The sequence below is a fragment of the Tubulanus polymorphus genome, chromosome 5, assembly GCF_964204645.1.
Source record: "Tubulanus polymorphus chromosome 5, tnTubPoly1.2, whole genome shotgun sequence".
NCBI classification, from domain to species: Eukaryota; Metazoa; Nemertea; class Palaeonemertea; order Tubulaniformes; family Tubulanidae; genus Tubulanus; species Tubulanus polymorphus.
The window spans coordinates 7,604,899-7,625,105 of NC_134029.1; the positions used below are offsets into that span (position 1 = coordinate 7,604,899).

The following is a 20,207-nucleotide window of genomic DNA, read 5'->3' on the forward strand; positions in this document are numbered from 1 at the left end:
TACTTAGAAAAAATGTTACAAGAAGCTACAGAAAACGATTTAGGTACCATAAAAATGGGTTTCGAACTAACTTATAAATAGCCGGCGCATCATTAATTCACTGCAGCGATCATAAATACCACCAATAATTTTTTTCCAGAGAAAAATGAGAAATGTCGAATCGTTATGACATAAACTCTTCAATTTGACGTTAGATCCGACACACGTTACTAATCAAAATGCCTGTAAGTAAAACAACTGTTTTTGGTTAGGATTTTCATTTAAACAACCATTTGCTGTTGAAATGGTTTAATTTGCTTATTGGAGATTGGATGGAGTGGAGGTGTCAAGTCAAGAACTAGAAAAGAGCTTTTTCCTGGACATGTGATTGTGATGGACCAAGATTAACCTTGTTTTGTGGTCCTTGTCTAATAATAAGTCTTGTTTGTTTGTTTGATTTTGCACATTATGGCAGGACGTTGTTTCAGGAACAACGGTCCAGAGCCGTCGGAAGGAATTTTTCAGTAGTGGCGAGGCTTATTTCTGAAGGGTGGTCTGGGGGCCCTCCCCTAGAAAAGTTTTGAAAATTCAATCACCGGAGATGCGTTTTGGGGCCATTTCACGGTCTCATTCACAGAAGCATGAGAAGTCGTGAGCCAACCACCTAGTACAGAGAACGATGAGCTGCTACGCAGTACAGCGTGGCTTTGGCCGCCCCTGCCGCGACGGCCCTGCAGTCAGATACTAGACTAAAACGAAACAAGAATCTGGAATTCCGCTTCTTGCTGCTGTGTTAGTCAACAGAAAAGTCTGGTAATCGGGCGAGGAGACTGGCCAAAAACCGCACCTGGCATCATAGGCCGGGTCAGAAACTGTAACAGAGCCCTGCTAATACATTATGACCCAGTTTCATACGATTTGGTCAAGTTTCACTCTTCCTCACTTTCACTTGGGTCCTCCTTGATTTAAACGTGATTTTACGTTTGCGATTTCAGGAAAAGAAGGATCTTAAGGAATCGGATAACGTTCGAGTCGCCGTGCGATGTCGTCCTTTGAATCAAAAAGAAAAGGAAACTGGCTGTAAAAGATCTGTAGACGTAAGCTACAAAACTGTCTTTTCTAAGACACTATGTCTATGAATATTCTAATGACCTAGGTCTACATTAAACTCTTCCTTATATAACCGCCCTTGGGATTATTATAGACTATTTATTTTTTGTCTGGAATTGATATTTTGGGATATTTCTCTCAATTTGGTCTTAATACGACCGGTGAAACTGTGTAAAAAATAGCTGATCTGACTTCACTCTTTCCAACGTCAGAAAATGAAGAAAACTTTTTAGCAATCCTTCAATACTGAGTGAATAGGATATAAAAACAATGGTTTATTCAGACTGCGTTTCACTGGTTCAAAAGATTAAGAGAAATATCCCCCAAAATTCGATCCCAGACAAAAATGAATATGACTATAGTTAGACTATTGATGGATGTTCAAAGACCCCTCTAGGTATTAATGATTTACACATCGCCCTCTGTATCAGTGCATCCCTTCCTCTCTCAAGGAGATTAGTAGCATCGTTTAACAATTCTGATTCAACCGGTACCAAGTGAGGTGGAGTTTTACCGTTTCGTGTTCATCCAAAGAAAAAACATCTAAATGGAATTCGATGTATTATCTTAGAAATAACGTACAGACCTAGTTGCGTAACATTACATACGTGCAAGTTTTTTACGTACATAATTTTTGATGATTTGATTATCAGGTGGATGGTATTGCTGGTACGATAACGGCGACAAATCCCAACGCTCAGCATGGAGAACCACCGAAAGCATTTACATTCGATACCGTGTTCGGACCTGATTGTAAACAAGTGGATCTGTACAACGAAGTCGCCCGTCCAATCGTTGATTGCGTTCTAGAAGGATACAATGGTATGTATGTCTTCTGCGCCACAGCGTTTGAAAATCTGATCAGTATTCTGCTACGGTATTGAGAAAATTTCAGCAGTTACTGAACTGTTTGAACAAGAACTGGGACACATTAAAGAAAAGTCGAAAAAAGATGGTCAGAAAATTTATTTCAAGAAGCTGCAAGAAGGAAATGGCCGCGTAATTGAAAGTCTTGAGAATCATTTTAAAAAATCATGGTTTTTGGGCTCCTGACCCTCCGATTGACTGTATACGCATACTTCATATAAAAAGTTCATGAATTTTTGTTCATATACTAAATACAAGTCAATATCTTGATGTACTTTTATGTTCTAATATTTTTTTAAATCATTTGACAGGTACGATATTTGCGTACGGACAAACTGGAACCGGTAAAACTTTCACGATGGAAGGAGTGCGAGCTGTACCGGAAATGAGGGGAATTATTCCGAATTCATTCGCTCATATTTTCGGACACATCGCGAAGGCTGAAGGGGATACGAGGTATTTCATTATGTAGAAGAAGACGAAATGCAATAGAACGTGAACGGAAATTAGTTATAGTTAATGAAGTCTGATTTATTTTCGTCATTTCGTGAATTTTGCAGATTTTTGGTTCGAGTTTCGTACTTGGAAATCTACAACGAAGAATGCCGCGATTTATTAGGAAAAGATCAAAACCAAAGACTCGAGGTCAGTAAGCCTTAATTTCCGTGGTACGGTATACATTCCTAAGTTAAAGCCTAAGCTCATAGCTCTAGTGCATCTTTATTTGAAAACAAATATCTGGTTAAGGAACCCAGCCCCCCTCCACTTTCATTTGCTCACCCTCTGGCCCCTGCCCGAAATTGTGGTGATGTCAATTTAGAATATTCGAATAGATTTTCTGGTTATCTTCATATAGGTGAAAGAACGCCCCGACGTGGGTGTATATGTGAAAGATTTGTCGGCGTTTGTCGTGAATAATGCCGATGACATGGACAGGATCATGACACTGGGAAATAAAAACAGTAAGTACTGGTGGCTTGAAATTCATTGACCGGGACCCAGTTCCGCAGTGCTTGATTAAAATTTCACTACGGTCAAAACATCAAGAATGAACTGATTTTTTGGGAGTCAAACTTTAACTGCGAACTATAGAACTGGAAAATAGCTCTTTTATTGAAATAAGAGTTAGAAAATTTATGCAACGTAAAGACATGATTTCTGCAAGTTATAGGCGCTGGGACGCTAAGGGTTAAAACTGTAGCTGGGTAACTGCAATTTCTACTCACGCAATTCATTCGAATGATTGTCATATTTTCAGGAGTAGTAGGAGCGACGAATATGAATGCTCAGAGTTCACGGTCTCACGCTATCTATACAGTGACCGTCGAACAAAGTGAAAAAGGTCTCGACGGAAAGCAACACGTACGAGTTGGAAAATTACATTTAGTCGATTTAGCTGTAAGTTTTCTCAGTCATAACTCTTCATCACCAGCCTCGTGCCACTTACTTACGTGCGTTATGAAGTTACTTGAATGATGATCGATTGTTTTTGCTTTTTTCAGGGTTCTGAACGACAAACGAAAACCGGTGCTACAGGCCAACGTTTGAAGGAGGCGACGAAAATTAATCTGTCGCTGTCGACGTTGGGGAATGTAATCTCGGCGCTGGTCGACGGAAAGAGTAGCCATATACCATACAGGAACTCTAAACTAACAAGATTATTACAGGATTCACTAGGAGGAAATTCTAAAACATGTATGGTAAGTGTATTTGTATCTTCGTCTTACTACAGTGGACCCTTGTCACAGCAAACTTCGGGGGACCAGAAAATCTGTTCATTATAACCGATGGTTTGTTAATCATATCCAGTAAGAAATAATTAAAATCGCCCTATTCGGGACATAATTCTAGGTTTGTAATAACCGATAAATCGTTAATTCTGAGGACGTTATAATGACGTTCCACTGTTGCTTGAAATTCCTATGCCATTCAGTCAAGACATATTTCATTGTTATTTCGTAGTTCTACCGCTTCTTCTGTCAGGACGATATTGCTTAATCCTACAAATGGCCCGATTACCAGAGTCAGTTCTTCGCTATTTAAACGATATAGCTATCAGACAACTGCAAAGTACTATTCGAAAACTTTCTACTTTTGCTCAAAAAATTGGTTTTAAAACAACTTCGATTCATCCTGATTTCTAGTTCATTTTCAGTTAACCTGCTATTCCTTTTTACGTTGAATTACTCATGTCCGTTGTGAAAACTGCTGCTGATTGAAATGCAAGGGTCCCTGGGTCATATTATCAGTTGTACCTAAATAAAAACCTTTTTTACAGGTCGCCAATGTTGGACCGGCTGATTATAACTTCGACGAAACGATCAGTACATTGAGATACGCGAATCGAGCGAAAAATATCAAGAACAAAGCGCGAATCAACGAGGATCCGAAAGACGCGCTTTTACGACAGTTTCAAAAAGAGATCGAGGACCTTCGTAAACAACTCGGAGACGAAGGAGGTAAGAAAGCGAGAAACCCTGGGTTCAGTTCCACAGTTCTGAGTTAAGACTTGACTGTGAGTTGACTCATTGAAAATTAACTAACTTTAACTCAGAGTCAGCTCTAACTCACAACTGTGGAACTGGGTCCTGGATCTACCTTGACTATAATTGAACTTGATCGATAAGCGAAGTGCAGTTTTTTTGCCTATGATATAAGGATTATGTACAATTCCAGTCCATTCGATAAGGGGAAAACCTTGCTCAGAGTGTTTCATCAACCGGTCTGATTATATAGATTTGTTTGGATTGATCAATGCAAGTGGGAGTGGTCATAGAGCTGCTAATGACTTGTTTTAATGCTAAAAGATAGTTAGTATCGAATAATTGATAGACCTATAGACCTATAAAGAAGCTCGTGAAACCAGTTTTAGGTCGAAGAAATTCAATTTCCCACAATAGACTACTATGTATCTGTGACTGACAGCCGTGACACTTCAAACAGACAAGTGACAAAAATACAGAAAACTGTGACTCAATCATATGTAGAAGATTGACACATTGATATTATTCATCAGTAGAAACACAAAAACCTGTGCCTACAAACGCATTAATCTTCCTAAAACTATTTCCTTTACTTTCTATACATATTTTGTCGGTGGGACAAACCCAACAACTTTCCTTTAAACGCCTGCAAGTGGCAGCCCTTACCTGATACCTTTTACACCATCTTCTTTTCGACGTAAAACAACCTTGTCTTTCTCCCCCTCTATAATGCGGAGACTAAGAATGCTTTTTGGGAATAGAGAAAATTTTGAAATGTATGTGTTGAATTTTTGGATCTGTTTAGGCGAATCTGAAAGTGGTTCTGAAGAAGAATCAGATGAAGATGATGATGATATTGTGGTTGATGGTCAAGTTCGCAAGAAAAAAAAGAAAAAAGGAAAAGGTAGTTGTTTCTTACACAAATCAATGATTGATTTATTGATGATCCTTTCATTGAATTGATCTATTTTAGGGGGGGATGGTATGTTGAGCCTCCACACTATTTTAGTCTCTTCGGGCAAGAGACACTTATCCTCACTGTCTCACTTTAAGCAATTGGGTACCTGGCCTGACAGTTGACGCCTAAGCGCTGAATGTTGTAGCTCAGATGTTACTATCCCCAGGAATGACTGGGGCTCTGTTAGAGATATAGGCTTGGGGCTATAATGTTTAAGTATGAGTGTTTACATTCATTATGGATATCGGCATTTAATAAGCTTACTGTTGAATCAATGTTTATGTGGATTTACCTCAGGTAAAATGATTTCTAAAGAAAAGATGTCCGAAATCCAAGCAAAGATCGAAGCTGACCGGCGTATGTTGGAGGAGAAAAAGGATATGGAGGAAGAGGAAAGGAACCGGGTGGCTAGAGATCTCGAGGAAAAAGAATCTGAACTTCAAAAAGCTAAGTAGGTCCACTATTCAACTAACCTGCAGTTTTAAAAGTAGTCGAAAGTGATGATAATTTTTTCATTAAATTCAATTTCAGAGAAGAGCAAGACACATTGCAACAAAAACTCAGCGCCATCGAAAAGAAAATTATCGTCGGCGGCGAGAATTTGCTGGAGAAAGCTGAAGAACAGGAGCGTCTGCTCGGAGAGAGTGCGTTGGAGCTAGAAGCGAGAAAGAAAAAGGAGGAAGAGTTGAGAAAAGCCTTACAAGAAAAAGAGGTAACAAGATAGCAGGGTGTTAGAGAAGAGGGAATGGTCGGCAATTATGTTAACATAGATCACACATTTGCGGTTTAGGTCATCGTCTGAGCAATTTCATTTTTTGACACTTAAGGAAATCGGCGTAGCCTTCGTAATGTTTTTCATTCAAATATAACTTATTCATCGTAGAGCGAAACTATGGACATCGAAGAGAAGTATAACAGTTTACAAGAAGAAGCTGCCGTTAAAACGAAGAAAATGAAGAAGCTCTTCGTCATGTACATGCAGGCCAAATCTGAGGTATAGTTCAATGGTCTCGATTCAACAATAAATTCTTTCGTTGTGTCTACAGACAAATTTGTTTCAGTGACTATAACGAAGATTATTGATACAAGTATTTGATTTTTGATTCGTGGATTATTTGATTGATATCTTTCTCTGTGTTTAGATCGCCGATGTACAGCAAGAACATCAAAGAGAGATGGAAGGTTTACTTGAGAACATTCGCGAATTGACGAGAGAATTGAAACTGCAGATGTTGACAATTGACGCTTTCATTCCTCCAGAATATCAGGTATGCAGCGAGTGTCTCTGTCTTTCTCGCGTTTGGCTTCTTGAACGCTTCAATTGAATATCAGGGGTCAGATTGATGCGAGAAATGTGAACGTTGAAACATGGATGTCTGTTTGAAAAATTGTGAATAAATCTAAATAATTTTGAAAATTAGTGAAGAATCATTGATATGTGTGAAAAATTCAAGAAAAGTCTCTTTGATATTATTTTGATCCCCTTTTTAGGCCATATACCGTGGAGCTCTCACATTTTATGCACATGCTATTTAAAGTTTAAGAAATTTTATCTTAATCTGTCCAGATTGTGATCAGTAGTAATTGCTTATGTTATTGTACGTTGACGTGAAACAATGTGAAAAATCCGGAAATACTCTGTGAAAAAAAATGTGAAAAATCCTGTTATTTTGTTGTGGCGAACAAGACAATCGTAAGGTTGTGAAAAAAATTCCAGAGTTCATCAATCCGACTCCTGGAAAAGTCTTTTTAGGAGAGGGATAGATATCCGAGATTTCAGCGTCAATCTGCTTTATTCGATTTTTAAACAGGAGATGATCGAACAGTACGTACATTGGAACGAAGATATCGGTGAATGGCAGTTGAAATGTGTCGCATACACCGGTAACAACATGCGTAAACAAACTCCGAATAACGAAAAAGTCAAGAAGCAAGTGAGTACGGCGCAGGACTGCCTTCCTACACAGATTCCGTATGATTGAAAAGTTATCGCCTGCTTTAAGGGCTTTATGGCCATATTGCGGGGTAGCTAGACGACGATACTGTAAGCCTAGGTCATAGTTGTTCTCTGTCAATGAACATTCCCTGTGCTGGCACTGATAAGGTCATATTTTTCTTATATATTGAAAATGAAATTGAAGCCTCTAAAAACATCCTTGTGTCCCTAGTATAGTATATAGAGTTAGAAAGATAGTTTCTTCTTACTTCATTATTATTCCCAGTCATCCCCGATTCAGTAGTTCATAGGATGGCAGCTCCATCGGGTTAATTTGAACAAAATTTCAAGGCCCAAATTATCTTATTTTATCTAGTTGAGTTCAACTTATCTACTGGTTAATGGAATTGGATAATTCGGGTTCCCAAGGCTTATAGTATTTTCGTCCTGTCGTATGTGCTTTTTGTACCGATTTAACTTCAGAGTTGATAAGACCAAGTAGTTTTAACGTCATTACGGTACTTATGTATAGGTTGATGAAGGCGATATGACCGATGTGTATATGGCTTACACTGCAGAAGGGGCTCAACAAGCTCGCAGCAAGAGTTCAAAAGGAAAAAGCAAGTCGGCGCGTCCTAAAACGGGGTCCGGACGACCGAAATCTTCTAAACAGTAAGTCTCCAGTAGAACTTGACCTTTTACACCTATACTTATAACAACTTAAGAAAAATCACTATTACTTAGGGAGTACTTCCGCTGTAATATTTGATTGCGGAATTACCAGACGGAATTCTGGAATCAAATTTAATCCTGTTATGTTATAACCGTAGATTGAACATAACGAACCAGTTCCACAGTTCACTTTTTAAAGATTTGTTGAATTATTATAAGTTATTGAATTGAACTGAACCAATAGTGGAGCTGGGCTCATATTCTTATTATTCACAATTTTATTTCCGCATCATTCGTCACTTGTTCTCGATTTTTCCAAATAGTGTTCACTGTACTTTCATCTTACTATGTACAGTGGTGTTCGTTATTCATCAAACATCCGTGGCCAGTTCCATAGTCATGGCTTAGTCTGAAAACAACTTAGTTCTATAGTTGATCTAACCACTTAAGATCAGTCTTATGATTTAAGACCACTTTCGGACTTATGTCTTGACCTTTGTAACTGGCCCCTGATTGTCTCCCATCCAGTTCCTTTCATGTTCGAAAAACAACAACCCCGTTCCACAGTGTTTGAGCTTCCAGGGCGGATCTATGGGGTTCACTAGTTGCTGGTGAAAGTTTTACATTTACTGTAGAATTATGTTCTTTTATGTCCTCAACTATATATCTTGTGATCTATAAAATACTGCCTCTAATTATAACCCCATTAATTAATACACCTCAGAATGAATCCCAGGAAACCAAATACTAAAAAAAGTCTCATGTGATTGAACCCACTAGCTAAATTCCTGGATCTGCCCCTGAGTTTGATGTAAATCATGAATCCAAGTTCCTGATTGGACCATTTAAGATTTGATACCGATTGTGTGATGGGTAACTCATGTTTCGTTTGTCAATGTATGGTAAAGCCTGCTTAATCTGGATAAATGAAATTTATCTGTTCATGTGAATTTAAGAAATTCCAGATGAAAAAATTCTAAATGCAGATTACGCAGGTTCGACTATTGTTTTCACACGGATCATTCATCTTACCGAGATTCATTGAATATTTCATCGACGTTCATCGATAGATTTATGCACCACGCTGTTATTTCTACTGAACACGCTCCCCCGTCTTTGTAGGTATACTATGTACTACGGTTTTGATACTGTCTGAGGTAAAAATACCTATAGTAAACATGTTTTCTTGTCATTCGTGCATGGTGGTGATGACGCTTTCCAAACAACAACAAAAATCATCTCATCATTGTGTTTTTCGTCGTCTTTCAGCACTTTTCTTCGCTTCGTAGTGAATTCTTCTGCAGCTAGATCGAAGGCTTCTTTCTAGACAGATATCATCATTCAAATCATGTTCAGAGCTGCCCACTGTGAAAATGGTTTTCGGTAATTGGTTAGGCTCTTCCACGGGTCTAGCAAATATTTGCCTTAACACAGTTCTAGATTCAAAATCTGACTACTTAAGACTTTTAACGATCTATAACCCGCGTTCGAGCAGATTTAGTGATCCTGGAACTCAAAAGGGTCAATATGAAGGGGTCTTGCATCCACAAAAGAATTGTATTTGTTGAGGTATATGTTCTTTGTTGTCTTGAATTCATGAGTTGGCAACTCTGCTATTCATTCAATTACACAAATTCATCAAGTTCATCCCTTTTCATCCGTCTTCATTGTCATTATTGATCGAGAAAATCACTCACTAAGTCCCCCCTATCTTAAGTTGTGTAAAGTAAATACCTCACCAAGTTGTTGTAAAAACATCAAGTTCCTCAGTTATGGTTCTATACTAAAATTACGGTAGTTCTAAACTCAGATTATCCAGTTTCACTGTTCTCAGGTAGATTCAATTTTATGAGTGAAAATGGTTTATGGTTCATTTTCAATCATATTAACCCTTTCAGTGCTGACTAACCAATACCCTAAAGTGCTAGAGATAATTTTAAAATTTTAAAAATTTTAACCCCATTGTGTTGAATAACAGGCATATTATGCATCTTCGCTGCTGTGCGGAGTATTGTTAGTTCCTAATATTTCGTTGTGTTCGACAGGTGCTGCCATCTTTCATTAGAGATAACTAATTACATCAATACCCAGCAATGTGGTATACTAGCAAAGTCCATCAGCGATTTATACACCGCACTGAAAGGGTTTACTTGAATTTGATTCGAAATCTTAATCAGACATAACTGTGGAAATTGTTTGTGAGTGCGTCCGAATGTAGTTTAATAAATCACAAATGGCACAAAACATGAGATGTGCTGAACCCACATCGCCAGTTCGTTGGCAGTAATTTTCATTTCGGGGCCACTTTCATAGAAGACCAGTTTTCGATTTACCCTGGGGATTATTCAGCGATAAGTCAATCGATTAAACCCCGGTAATGAAACTAAAACGGGTTTATGAAATTAGCTCTGACCAAAACGTATCTCTATATCTATGTTTGTCTATTCATAGTCTGTTCTTGTTTCAGTTGATGTCGTCATGCACAGTAGTATCTTAATATATCAGTGTAAATATCTATATCTCTATGTCCTATAGCTTTCTTCCTCACATAATCCTTACTGCTCAATCTCATCTTTGTCTGTGAGCGTGTGGCTTCATTTCCTTTTACTAAAATGAAATATATTGCATTTCTTCTTGGCCCTTGTGGTGGTACCAGAATTGGACCAGCAGTGGATAGACCCTTTAAAAAAAAAACATTTAGGTATTGGTTTTCATTTGCAGGACTAAGTTCCTTCCACAGTTGTCAGTCAAGTAAGAATCTAGAATTCGAATGCTTATCTCCAATTATTTGACTAGTTGTAATAGTGTCAAACCTTGACCCAGAACTGTGGTTGATCATACGTAGGCCTACATGTAGCTTGAGCTTCATGAAATTTATTCAGCCTGAAGAGAATGTCATGCTTAGCACAATCTATACGTTTGGCACCCGATACTAATACGCATGGGCTTCGATGATAAACAACTGTACAAATTATTGAAGTATGCATTTTCGGTACAAGTGTGTAATGATTTTCAAAAAAATCCTTTTGCCTTGCTTTGTCCAAACCCGAAAAATCTTCATTCTTGCACGGTATTGATAGGGTTACGTTCTGATGGGAAAGCCACTGCAAAAGGAGCGTTACCCACTGTGGCTTAAATGCTTCAAATGAATCTTATAAAGAAAAACAGGCGCGGATCATCCATTTATTAGCCGCGATCACATGGAGACGATTTGGCCTGGCTCAAATTTGGCCCGTGCGCAGAAAGACGTAAACCACTCACTTCAACAAAGCAAAGTGAGTCACTTCTGGAACCAGTACCAGTAGCAATTCACATGCCATAATTTGTCCCATGCTAAAATTTTGCTCGGGCCTGGTCCTATTTTTCGGTAGAACCCATTTGGTACTTGTGTGAGCGGTTGCTCCGACCAGAAACGCTCTCACGATCGCGGCTAATATGTACTGATGGAAAGTGGCAGAGGGATACCAATTTTAACATGGTATTTATGAAAAAATCAGGATTGTAAATGACATCCAGCTATGAATTTGCATTTAAACTGATCGTCAAGATAAGTGGGTGTCACTGTAAGTGTGGATGAGCCTACAAGTGTAAAAAACTACAATTGTTGGGACAGTGTTTGAATAGTTTAGATGATTTTCGAATAACGTCTTTGAAAATTCTTTTCATTAGGAAACAGAAAGAGTTGGTCGAGAAGACTCCGGCGGATGAAGATATGGATGACCTCGTTGTGTGAGCGGATGGTTTTCGACGCGATTGATAATCTTTGGTAGCCCAACACGCGCATAAGTATTCCTCGTTAACTCGCGGTCTTCGTAGCTTGTATTCTACTGTCAATGTTAGAAATTTTCTTGCCTATGTAATATCATGCTCCTATCATGGCTACTGTATTTAGAATTTGTAGGGGAAAATCCATGGCATTGATTAAAGGGGCCAAAGCCGATCATGGAGAAATCGATGGCCCAGTTTTATGAATCAAGACTAGTTCAATTCACATCATTTCGTTTCATGAAATCTTACCGAATTTAAGCCTTTAAGTCTAGTTTCTAGAACCGGAACCAAAGGCAAAGACACTTTCTTGCTGTATGGAGCTGAGCAAAAATATTCTTAATTCTACATTCCGAAACTCAATCCTGGTGAATTAAGTGATGTTAAGTAAATCTCGTTCATCTAAGAACCTGATAATGAGTAAGGTATCGAAACAAGATATAGCGTACTTCATGAATGGAACCAAATTAGTTTTTTAAACATACTTCATACGTCTGCAATGCTTACCAGGAAATATATTTGGTAGAATTCTTCTCTGGTGTGATCAGTTTAAGCAAGATATCCCAAAATTGTGAGTAGGGATGGATACAGGAAAAGTCATTTTACTTTGATCAGAATACAGTCAAATGAACAGTGGACTGCAGTGCGTTGTATGTTACTCTAAAATATTATTATTATTATATTATTTATTTTGTACATAAAGCACTTGTAAATATTGGATACCTGTATTAATTTATTAGTTTAGAAATTCGGGTAAGAATGGATTATGTTGTTCTGAATTATTGGCTTGAAAAAAAATGTGCTGGCAGATGTTTATTGTCTTCGAAGCCATATCGGGATGAATCATTCATACACTTTTTTAATGAATTTTCACTTCCAAGTTTGTTATGAATTCCTTTTATCACATGTGTAGAACATATTTGTGTAATGTACATTAAAGCCTGGCACATATGGATGAATGCTTCTTGTGGCAGCAAACCGGGAGTGTTTGTAACATATGAATGCAAGTAGTATTTCAGTAGACTAGCTTGATCGAATCAGTAATACAGGTATTATTTTGCAGCTTGGAACCACTTGTACAGACATTCACTATGTTCTATGAAGTCTCGACAAACACTTTCTGAGAGTAAGCCTATGTTTACAAAACGTCCTGTTAATATTCAATTAAAAATCTCTGGTGAAGTGACAGTGAATTATGGGTGATAAAAAATCTGAAGAATGTCAAATTGTTGAACGTCTGAGCAAGGTGGGTCCAGGCAACCGAGGTTTGTGACTGAAATAACGAAAATATGTTCCAAGCGATGTTGTCATTCCATGTGTGCCAGCCTTCTAAGTTTCCTATTCAAATTGTTGCTTATGTCCCACCTACATAACATTGATTTTCTGGTAATTGACAATAAGTTTGTGTTTGCCATTGCTTTTGGCTGGCTAGAATCAAAATGTACTAAAGTTGTTTTCTTGTGATACTAAATAAATGTTTTTTCCAAGAAAATTAAACGTGCAGTGCACATTGTTATTAAACTGCAAAAGAGTAGAACCTCGATAACCAGACTAGAGGACATGTTATCTAATTAATTCGGATTGGTAGGAAATTTTTATTCTTATTCCAATCGGATTTCTCAAGAAAGGTCAGTGTTGAGAGAATGTAGCCTAGATGCTTTGTCCCAAGTAAGGGCGAGTGCACACCGATCTCTATCATCTTAAGCTAAAGCAGTACCTCCTGGGTTAAGAAGAGGTGATAAGTCTGAAAGGAGAAACCTTCCTCGTCTAATTAAATGGTAGCTGAAATCAAGTGCTCATCCAAGTAGAGAATAAGACCTCAAACTTTCGGTTTTGAGACTATGAATACCCCTTCATCTACCCAAAGTCAACTTTCAGTGGATTGTTGATATCTTAACTCTACTGGTAATCAAATAAATGAGGTGAACAACTGTAACAACTTAGCAATGACATATACAGAGTTGGATCTCATCAAAACTAAAATAAGTGATAAACAGTTGTCTCTGCTCAAGTCGGATTCGTTCAACTCGGATGTTTGTTGCAATATTTCTTGTGACACTATAATATTAAATACATAAACATCTAAGTTGGAAATCAATAAAGTCAGACGCATTTTTACAGTCCTGAAAGATCCGACTCGAGCAGAGTCTACTGTACGCCGATAACCTGCCATAGAAAACAGAATCACGGCGATATGAATTCTATGTAAAAGAGACGAGGATAAACAGGATAAAAATTTATTGATAAAATATGAGTTGTTTCCACATTTTTGACAAATAATATAACTACATGTACACTTTTAATGTCTCATTATTTCCTACAATGCATTTCCCTGATTATGTAAATCTGATTTACGAGAAAATTCCATTTCATGTTCTCCTCTTTTTCACATCGATATTTTACAACGAACAAGTATTAATTAATGATCACGTACGCCGATGACAACAATTACAGATTTCGCATCGATATTCTGCTCAGAATATTACGCAATATTATTAGTCGGTACTGCTTTCGAATCGCGTAGTAGCAAAGGCCTGATTCAGTCCCGTCTCGTTCATGCTACCAGCTGTATGTATCCACATGCCAGGGCTGCTTGATTTTCGTTAAACGCAATTATCACAAGTACGAAACGCATTTATCAAACTCAATCCGGCATTTCGATCGATATCACAGCCATCACAGATCTCGGTTCCTCGTCGATGAGAAGTTTACGTGAGTGCATGCTGTCCGATTTTCTCATTTCGGCATCTTCCGAAGACGACGAAGCACGTTGCTGTTGTTGTTGAGGGTGGTCGTTGCGCTGAATTTTATACGATATGTTGCCGTATTCTTGAAGCAGTGGACAAGTGTTCAGTAGAAATAAGCAGAAATCTTTGCGTATACCGAACCACCCTGAAATATCGAACGTAACGGATTAGAAAATGCTGAAATCATTAATGCGGCTATTCTATATTCTAGGATGAAGACACAATGTATTCACTCGCTGACAGGATGTGGAAAGAACCTTTCATGAATTGTTCCAGATATAAGTGATCAAAAAGATTTCTAAGGCACATTTTCAGAATTTGAGGATCCAAGGGCTAAATTAAGAATTTGAAGGTTTTTGTACCTTCAAAATCGAATTTTGGAATTTGAGCATTTTTTGAGGGATTTTAGGGGCTGTAGGAACCATGTAAAAAAATAGCACACATCTTTGAAGCAGTTACTTTCTGGAAACGAGAAATCAAAACATATACTCGTTTTATCATCAGAACAGTTTTCATTGATTGAAAAGGGTTGACTTACAGTGATTGCCTCCTTTAGCACCGAATGACATGCATATGAGAGTAAGGAGGGAAATATACAGCGGTACTGTTATAGCGATGAATAAATAATGATTCTCATGGTCCAATCGATTAGCCAGCAGCACCTGAAAAACGAAGAGTCTCTTTAATAAAGAATCTAGAGAAATTTGAAAAAAAAAATTTCCATGACGAACATTCTACTCAACTAAAAAGGGCTGGGCTTGGTATTGATTCGCAGGGAATTAGCAAATACATACCTCAAATGTGAGTAATGGAATAACTAGAAACGTGTATCCAACAGCTGAGAATACGTTTCCTCGCCGTTGTTCGGGGATGATATCGGGAGATTTTATCAAAATGATAGCGAGGATTATCGCGTACAAAACTCCGATCAGTGCTACGCACATAACAATCCACAACGGTATAAAAACAATCTGAAAATAAAAAAAAGAGGTAAGGTTATACAAAGAAATACCCTAGTTTCTCAAGAAAGTCAAATGCCGCCCACGTCATGAAAAAAGTCCCTAATAAAAATTAAAAACACAAATGCGCTCGCCCGTGTCGGCAAAGCATCAATCGTCTTTTTTTATTAAAACCCACTCGCCCGCATAGCTGTATAGCATACGGCAGTGGTTTTTTTCTGCTGGCGTTTATATGCTCATCCTCCACGTACTGGTAATCCACATTTACGATGACAAAAACAGCGCCAGGTTCGTTTCCTTTTACTTCATTTCGAGGAAGCGTGAAAATAGCAAAAATGATTGTCTCAGTTTCGATCAAATGAGTCGATAGAGCCTGATTTTATATAAAAAAGTTCCCTCCCGCGTCTGTTCTATAAGTGTCAGGTTGAGCTTTTTATTTCAACTTTTTTATTCAAAAAAAGTAATAAAAATAAAATTCGTCCGCCCTCGTCACTTTCCAGAAAATAATCTGCTGAGAAACTAGGGTATTTCTTTGTGTGGCCTAAACATCGTTCATCGGCAATCTTTTCCAACCATCGAATCAAAAAGAAATTGAGCTTTTACTTCGACTACAACTTCATTCGGTTGTCATAAACCGAACAATCTTTCGATGAATTTAATCAAATATACATACCACCCAGCTCCAAGTGATAAACAAGTCGAGACGAAGGGCCAAGAAAATAAACAAAAGAATGTTCACAGAACAGAACAGCTCCATCTGAAAATAAACGAAATGACAGAATAGCTCCATATGAAAACGAACGACGCAGAATGTTCAGTCAGGTATTCACAGCTAACTAATTTTTCGGAACTCACCTCGAACGAACGTTCGTGTTTAATCGCCCAAACGCAAATTCCTATCGACATCACAGACATGAATACTAACGGAACGAATACAAACACCCACAGCTGTTGATCGCGTTCCAACTTGTCGCACACCAGTAGTTCGAACATCAGCAGCAACAAGTGAAGACCGGTGCTAATCAACATCGATTTATACTGGACGTAACTGTCACCTTCTGTCCTGTTTTATAATGAAATAAAACTGCATTCATACCCGGGAGGTTTAAAATGCTAGACATCTATACATCAAACTCATTTTTACAGCTTTGCCATCAATCCGGATCTGGAACCACCACTTTAATTCACTATGGGCAATTCACAATCCCTTTTGTTTGTTCATTTTCAATTGAAAAGAACTGCAGCATTGTGCAAGTGCCGACTGGTGATTATCGCATGAACAATCAAATAGATTCTATCCTAGTCTGAATACCAGTTGTTGTTACGGGTTCCCTGTTGGGAACAACAGCTAGCAGATACTAGAAGACTATACTCATAAACTAATGAAAAAAGCAATAGCTTCCAGCAACCAATAAAACTGAATGAATTGACTATAAAACATGCAATATTCTCTTTTCATCAACAGTAGTTTGTCTTGGGATTATGACTGGGTCTGGAAATAGCCAATGGATTATAGAAACTTTTCAAATATATTCCTTTGATATCGAAATAGAACAATGGTGACAGTATCAGGGGGTGTTTGAGGGGGTGGCTCCAGACTGGATCCCCATTAATACTGTAGCTGTATTAATACAAACTGACAAAATAGCCTACCCCGGACTAGCAGGCAGCATAAATCCTGCTATAACCTCTAAAGAGCTATTTATTGGCTCAATGTCTACACCCCTGGCTTACTAACCTGTAGTGTGGCTCAATGTCTACACCCCCGGCTTACTAACCTGTATTGAGGCGCAATGTCTATACCCCCTGGCTTACTAACAACCTGTATTGTGGCTCAATGTCTATACCCCCTGGCTTACTAACAACCTGTATTGTGGCTCAATGTCTACACCCCCTGGCTTACTAACCTGTATTGTGGATTTTTCCACCATACGTAAGTACCAATGCTAGCACCAACGATGACCAGAAGTTTCCACAGCCAAATCGGAATGAACACGACCCAATAACTCCATTGTATGCTCCCATCGAGTCGCAATGCGAATAACAGCGAAAACAACAGAACGCACGAATACACTACAAATTTACTGAAAAGTAGAGAAACAAGTTTAAATAAGAATTGGCTTGGCCCAACTTAAATTTGAATTTTTGGTGACACCTAATGATGATTTTGATTAAAGGAAGTGGATATTTTGCCAATGCAGCATTACTTAAATAAATTCTATTTTGCCAACATCTATATGATAAAATGATTAAAACTAAAAAATGAAATTATTTCATTAGGTTTAGGGTTTCAATTGGGTTAGGGTTAGGTTTAGAGTCCATTTAACATTTTTTTACTGCTAGTAAGTAGGGACAGGGTAGAGGTGCGCACGCATAACAAATAAATTAGCCAACGATTGGCAAAATGGCATTAACAGGAATAATGCTGCATTGTACGAAAGCGATAAGGGGCCTCGAGGTGTCGGTTCTAACTCGACAAGTCGCCATATTTATGGTGATATATCGCGATATATCGTGTCAAGTCGACATGAATATGTCAACATATCGAGACGTTTTGACGACATATTTCATTTTCTCGACCATTTACCTCACAACAAGTCAACATATTCGTGACGACTTGAAACTCAGTCGTCATATTACTGGCGTCTTCATCTTACATTTCAACGTGTCTTCAACTGACCGCTTATCCCGTGGAAAATGGGTGAAAAAGCGAAATATGTCATGAAAACGTCACGATATGTCAACACAGGCTTATTGACGTTGACTTGACGCAATACGTCGACATAAATATGGCGACTTGACGAGTTGGAATGCGATAACTCGAGGCCCTTTATCGCTTCCGTAGCATTGGCAAAATATCAATCACCTGCCTTTTGATAGGCCTATATATTTTTCTTTTCGACGCCTTTAGGCTATGTGATAGATAATAAAATTAATTGATTTTGACTTTAATTTTCGCGCTGATCGCTCCTTGCCTTAAACCTTGTCAACTCTCGTTCAAATCTACGTGATATTTACCTCGGATTGAAATCCTGGAACAACTTTTTCAAGTTCATACTTTAGAAAATGTTCGTACTAGAAAAATGTTCGCATAAGAAAATAGATCTCCGATACATCGGAGTGGAGGATGTTGATCGAGACGGGAATACAATGTATAACATGTCGTAAGGAAAAAATCTCAATCCAGACCAATTCAATCCAACTTATATTGATTCAGAGCCTGAGCACTGGGCCAAAAAATTGATTCGCAAGAAAGTTTCATGACGACGGAGAAAACAATATTATTCTTTTCTTTTTTCCAATACCACCCAAATCTTCTCTTATTTTCTCTCATGTTAGATAATATATGGGTCACCGCACGCCTTTAAAAGACATTTTGATTTTGTTAACTTAAAGCACCGGGAAGCGCCCGGTCAAACGTTTGAATTACGTATTTGATATCCTAAAAATCCCAATCCCCCGTAAAAAGCTTCCCAACTCAGTTTCCTAATATAGGATAGGACTAAGATAAAAACTAGATAATACGTTTTATACTTTCTGGAAACACTTTTGTACATAGATGTTCTATTATCCAAGGTAAATATTGAAACCATAACACGTGGGAGATTTTGAAATTCTTTTCCAACATATATTAAGAATAATTGAAATATTTTTTTAAACCAAAATTGGGGGATTTTTACCTTTACCGAGGAGATAAGTACGGTCATCATTAACCTCAAATTATGCTACATTACTGATATGGATTATATCAGGACTCGTCAGATATGGAAATCGGTTAGTAAGGATGTCGGTTTAACGACATCTGTGTAACGGGTTTATGCGAAGACCAATCATGCATAAGCTATGCATAATTAATAATTGGAGTGTATATTACAGGTATTTGATCCAGTTCAAAATTATAAATACTCATTGCATCACGTGAAAAACATACTTTTTGATTATCATGGGTGACAAAATATACAGCAACGCTTTCGTTTCGTTTCGGAAATTTTGTGCTTGTTGCTTTAGAAATTCGACCTTTGCAACATCCATGAACTAAGCCAAAGTTTTTCGTTGCTGTTTCGAGGACAGTGCCGTTAAAGAAAACAGAGGATTGAGAGTACTGTCGGTCGGCCCTGCTCATGGAAATTTGCTTGAAGACACGGTGTATACAGTTGGAGAAGATGTTAAAATTGATCAGATAGATTGCGTGGAACCGAATACTCACATGGTGGTTGAGCTTAAAGAGAGGATGAGTTTACTGGCCAGTAAGTTCAACTTCACTCATTCGATACATACCCAACCATTTTCGAAAGACAGTGGCTCATTTCTACCGAATAACTTCTACGATTTATTGGTGTTTTCACATGTCTGCTATCACTTTGATGATTTCGCTGCTATTTTGGAGTGGTCACTATTTCAATTCACTCACAGAAATGGTCGAGCTTATATTGCAATCGAAGTAAGTGATAGCGTTTCCACTATACGTGACGATATCGAAAGCGCTTTATCAAAAAACGCCGACACAAAATCGCATACTCGAGCTGAAAAAGCCAACATTAACGCTGTTTTAGCCGAAACGAAAACTCAAACGCTTTCGCATACAGTTGGTGAACTTGGAGCAGTAGTTCATTTCGCTTTGATGCCTAGTCGACCGTGTATCAGTGAACGGGATAAATAAATTCGTAAATTGGCTGATGAGATCCTCACGTTCTTTGCTGAAAGAGATGTCAGTAAAGTAACGGACACCGA

General features: G+C 38.1%; 2 protein-coding genes across 2 annotated transcripts; one reads left to right on the forward strand and one right to left on the reverse strand.

Moving 5' to 3' along the window:
- Window positions 1-106: 106 nt before the first annotated feature.
- On the forward strand, window positions 107-13,252 carry LOC141905922 (kinesin-like protein KIF3A). The gene is made up of 17 exons (XM_074795027.1): window positions 107-224; window positions 975-1,076; window positions 1,743-1,911; window positions 2,268-2,412; window positions 2,517-2,601; window positions 2,813-2,918; window positions 3,215-3,354; window positions 3,459-3,656; window positions 4,235-4,415; window positions 5,245-5,343; window positions 5,695-5,848; window positions 5,929-6,109; window positions 6,281-6,391; window positions 6,540-6,665; window positions 7,209-7,331; window positions 7,866-8,005; window positions 11,675-13,252. Exons 1-17 carry the CDS (start codon window positions 219-221, stop codon window positions 11,736-11,738), a joined length of 2,130 nt encoding a protein of 709 aa, XP_074651128.1. The 5' UTR covers window positions 107-218; the 3' UTR covers window positions 11,739-13,252.
- A 780-nt stretch (window positions 13,253-14,032) lies between these two features.
- On the reverse strand, window positions 14,033-18,619 carry LOC141905379 (transmembrane protein 185A-like). The gene is made up of 7 exons (XM_074794222.1): window positions 18,495-18,619; window positions 17,384-17,560; window positions 16,332-16,539; window positions 16,150-16,233; window positions 15,312-15,488; window positions 15,056-15,179; window positions 14,033-14,662 (listed from the first exon to the last, which is right to left on the reverse strand). Exons 1-7 carry the CDS (start codon window positions 18,530-18,532, stop codon window positions 14,415-14,417), a joined length of 1,056 nt encoding a protein of 351 aa, XP_074650323.1. The 5' UTR covers window positions 18,533-18,619; the 3' UTR covers window positions 14,033-14,414.
- Between the last annotated feature and the right edge of the window lie 1,588 nt (window positions 18,620-20,207).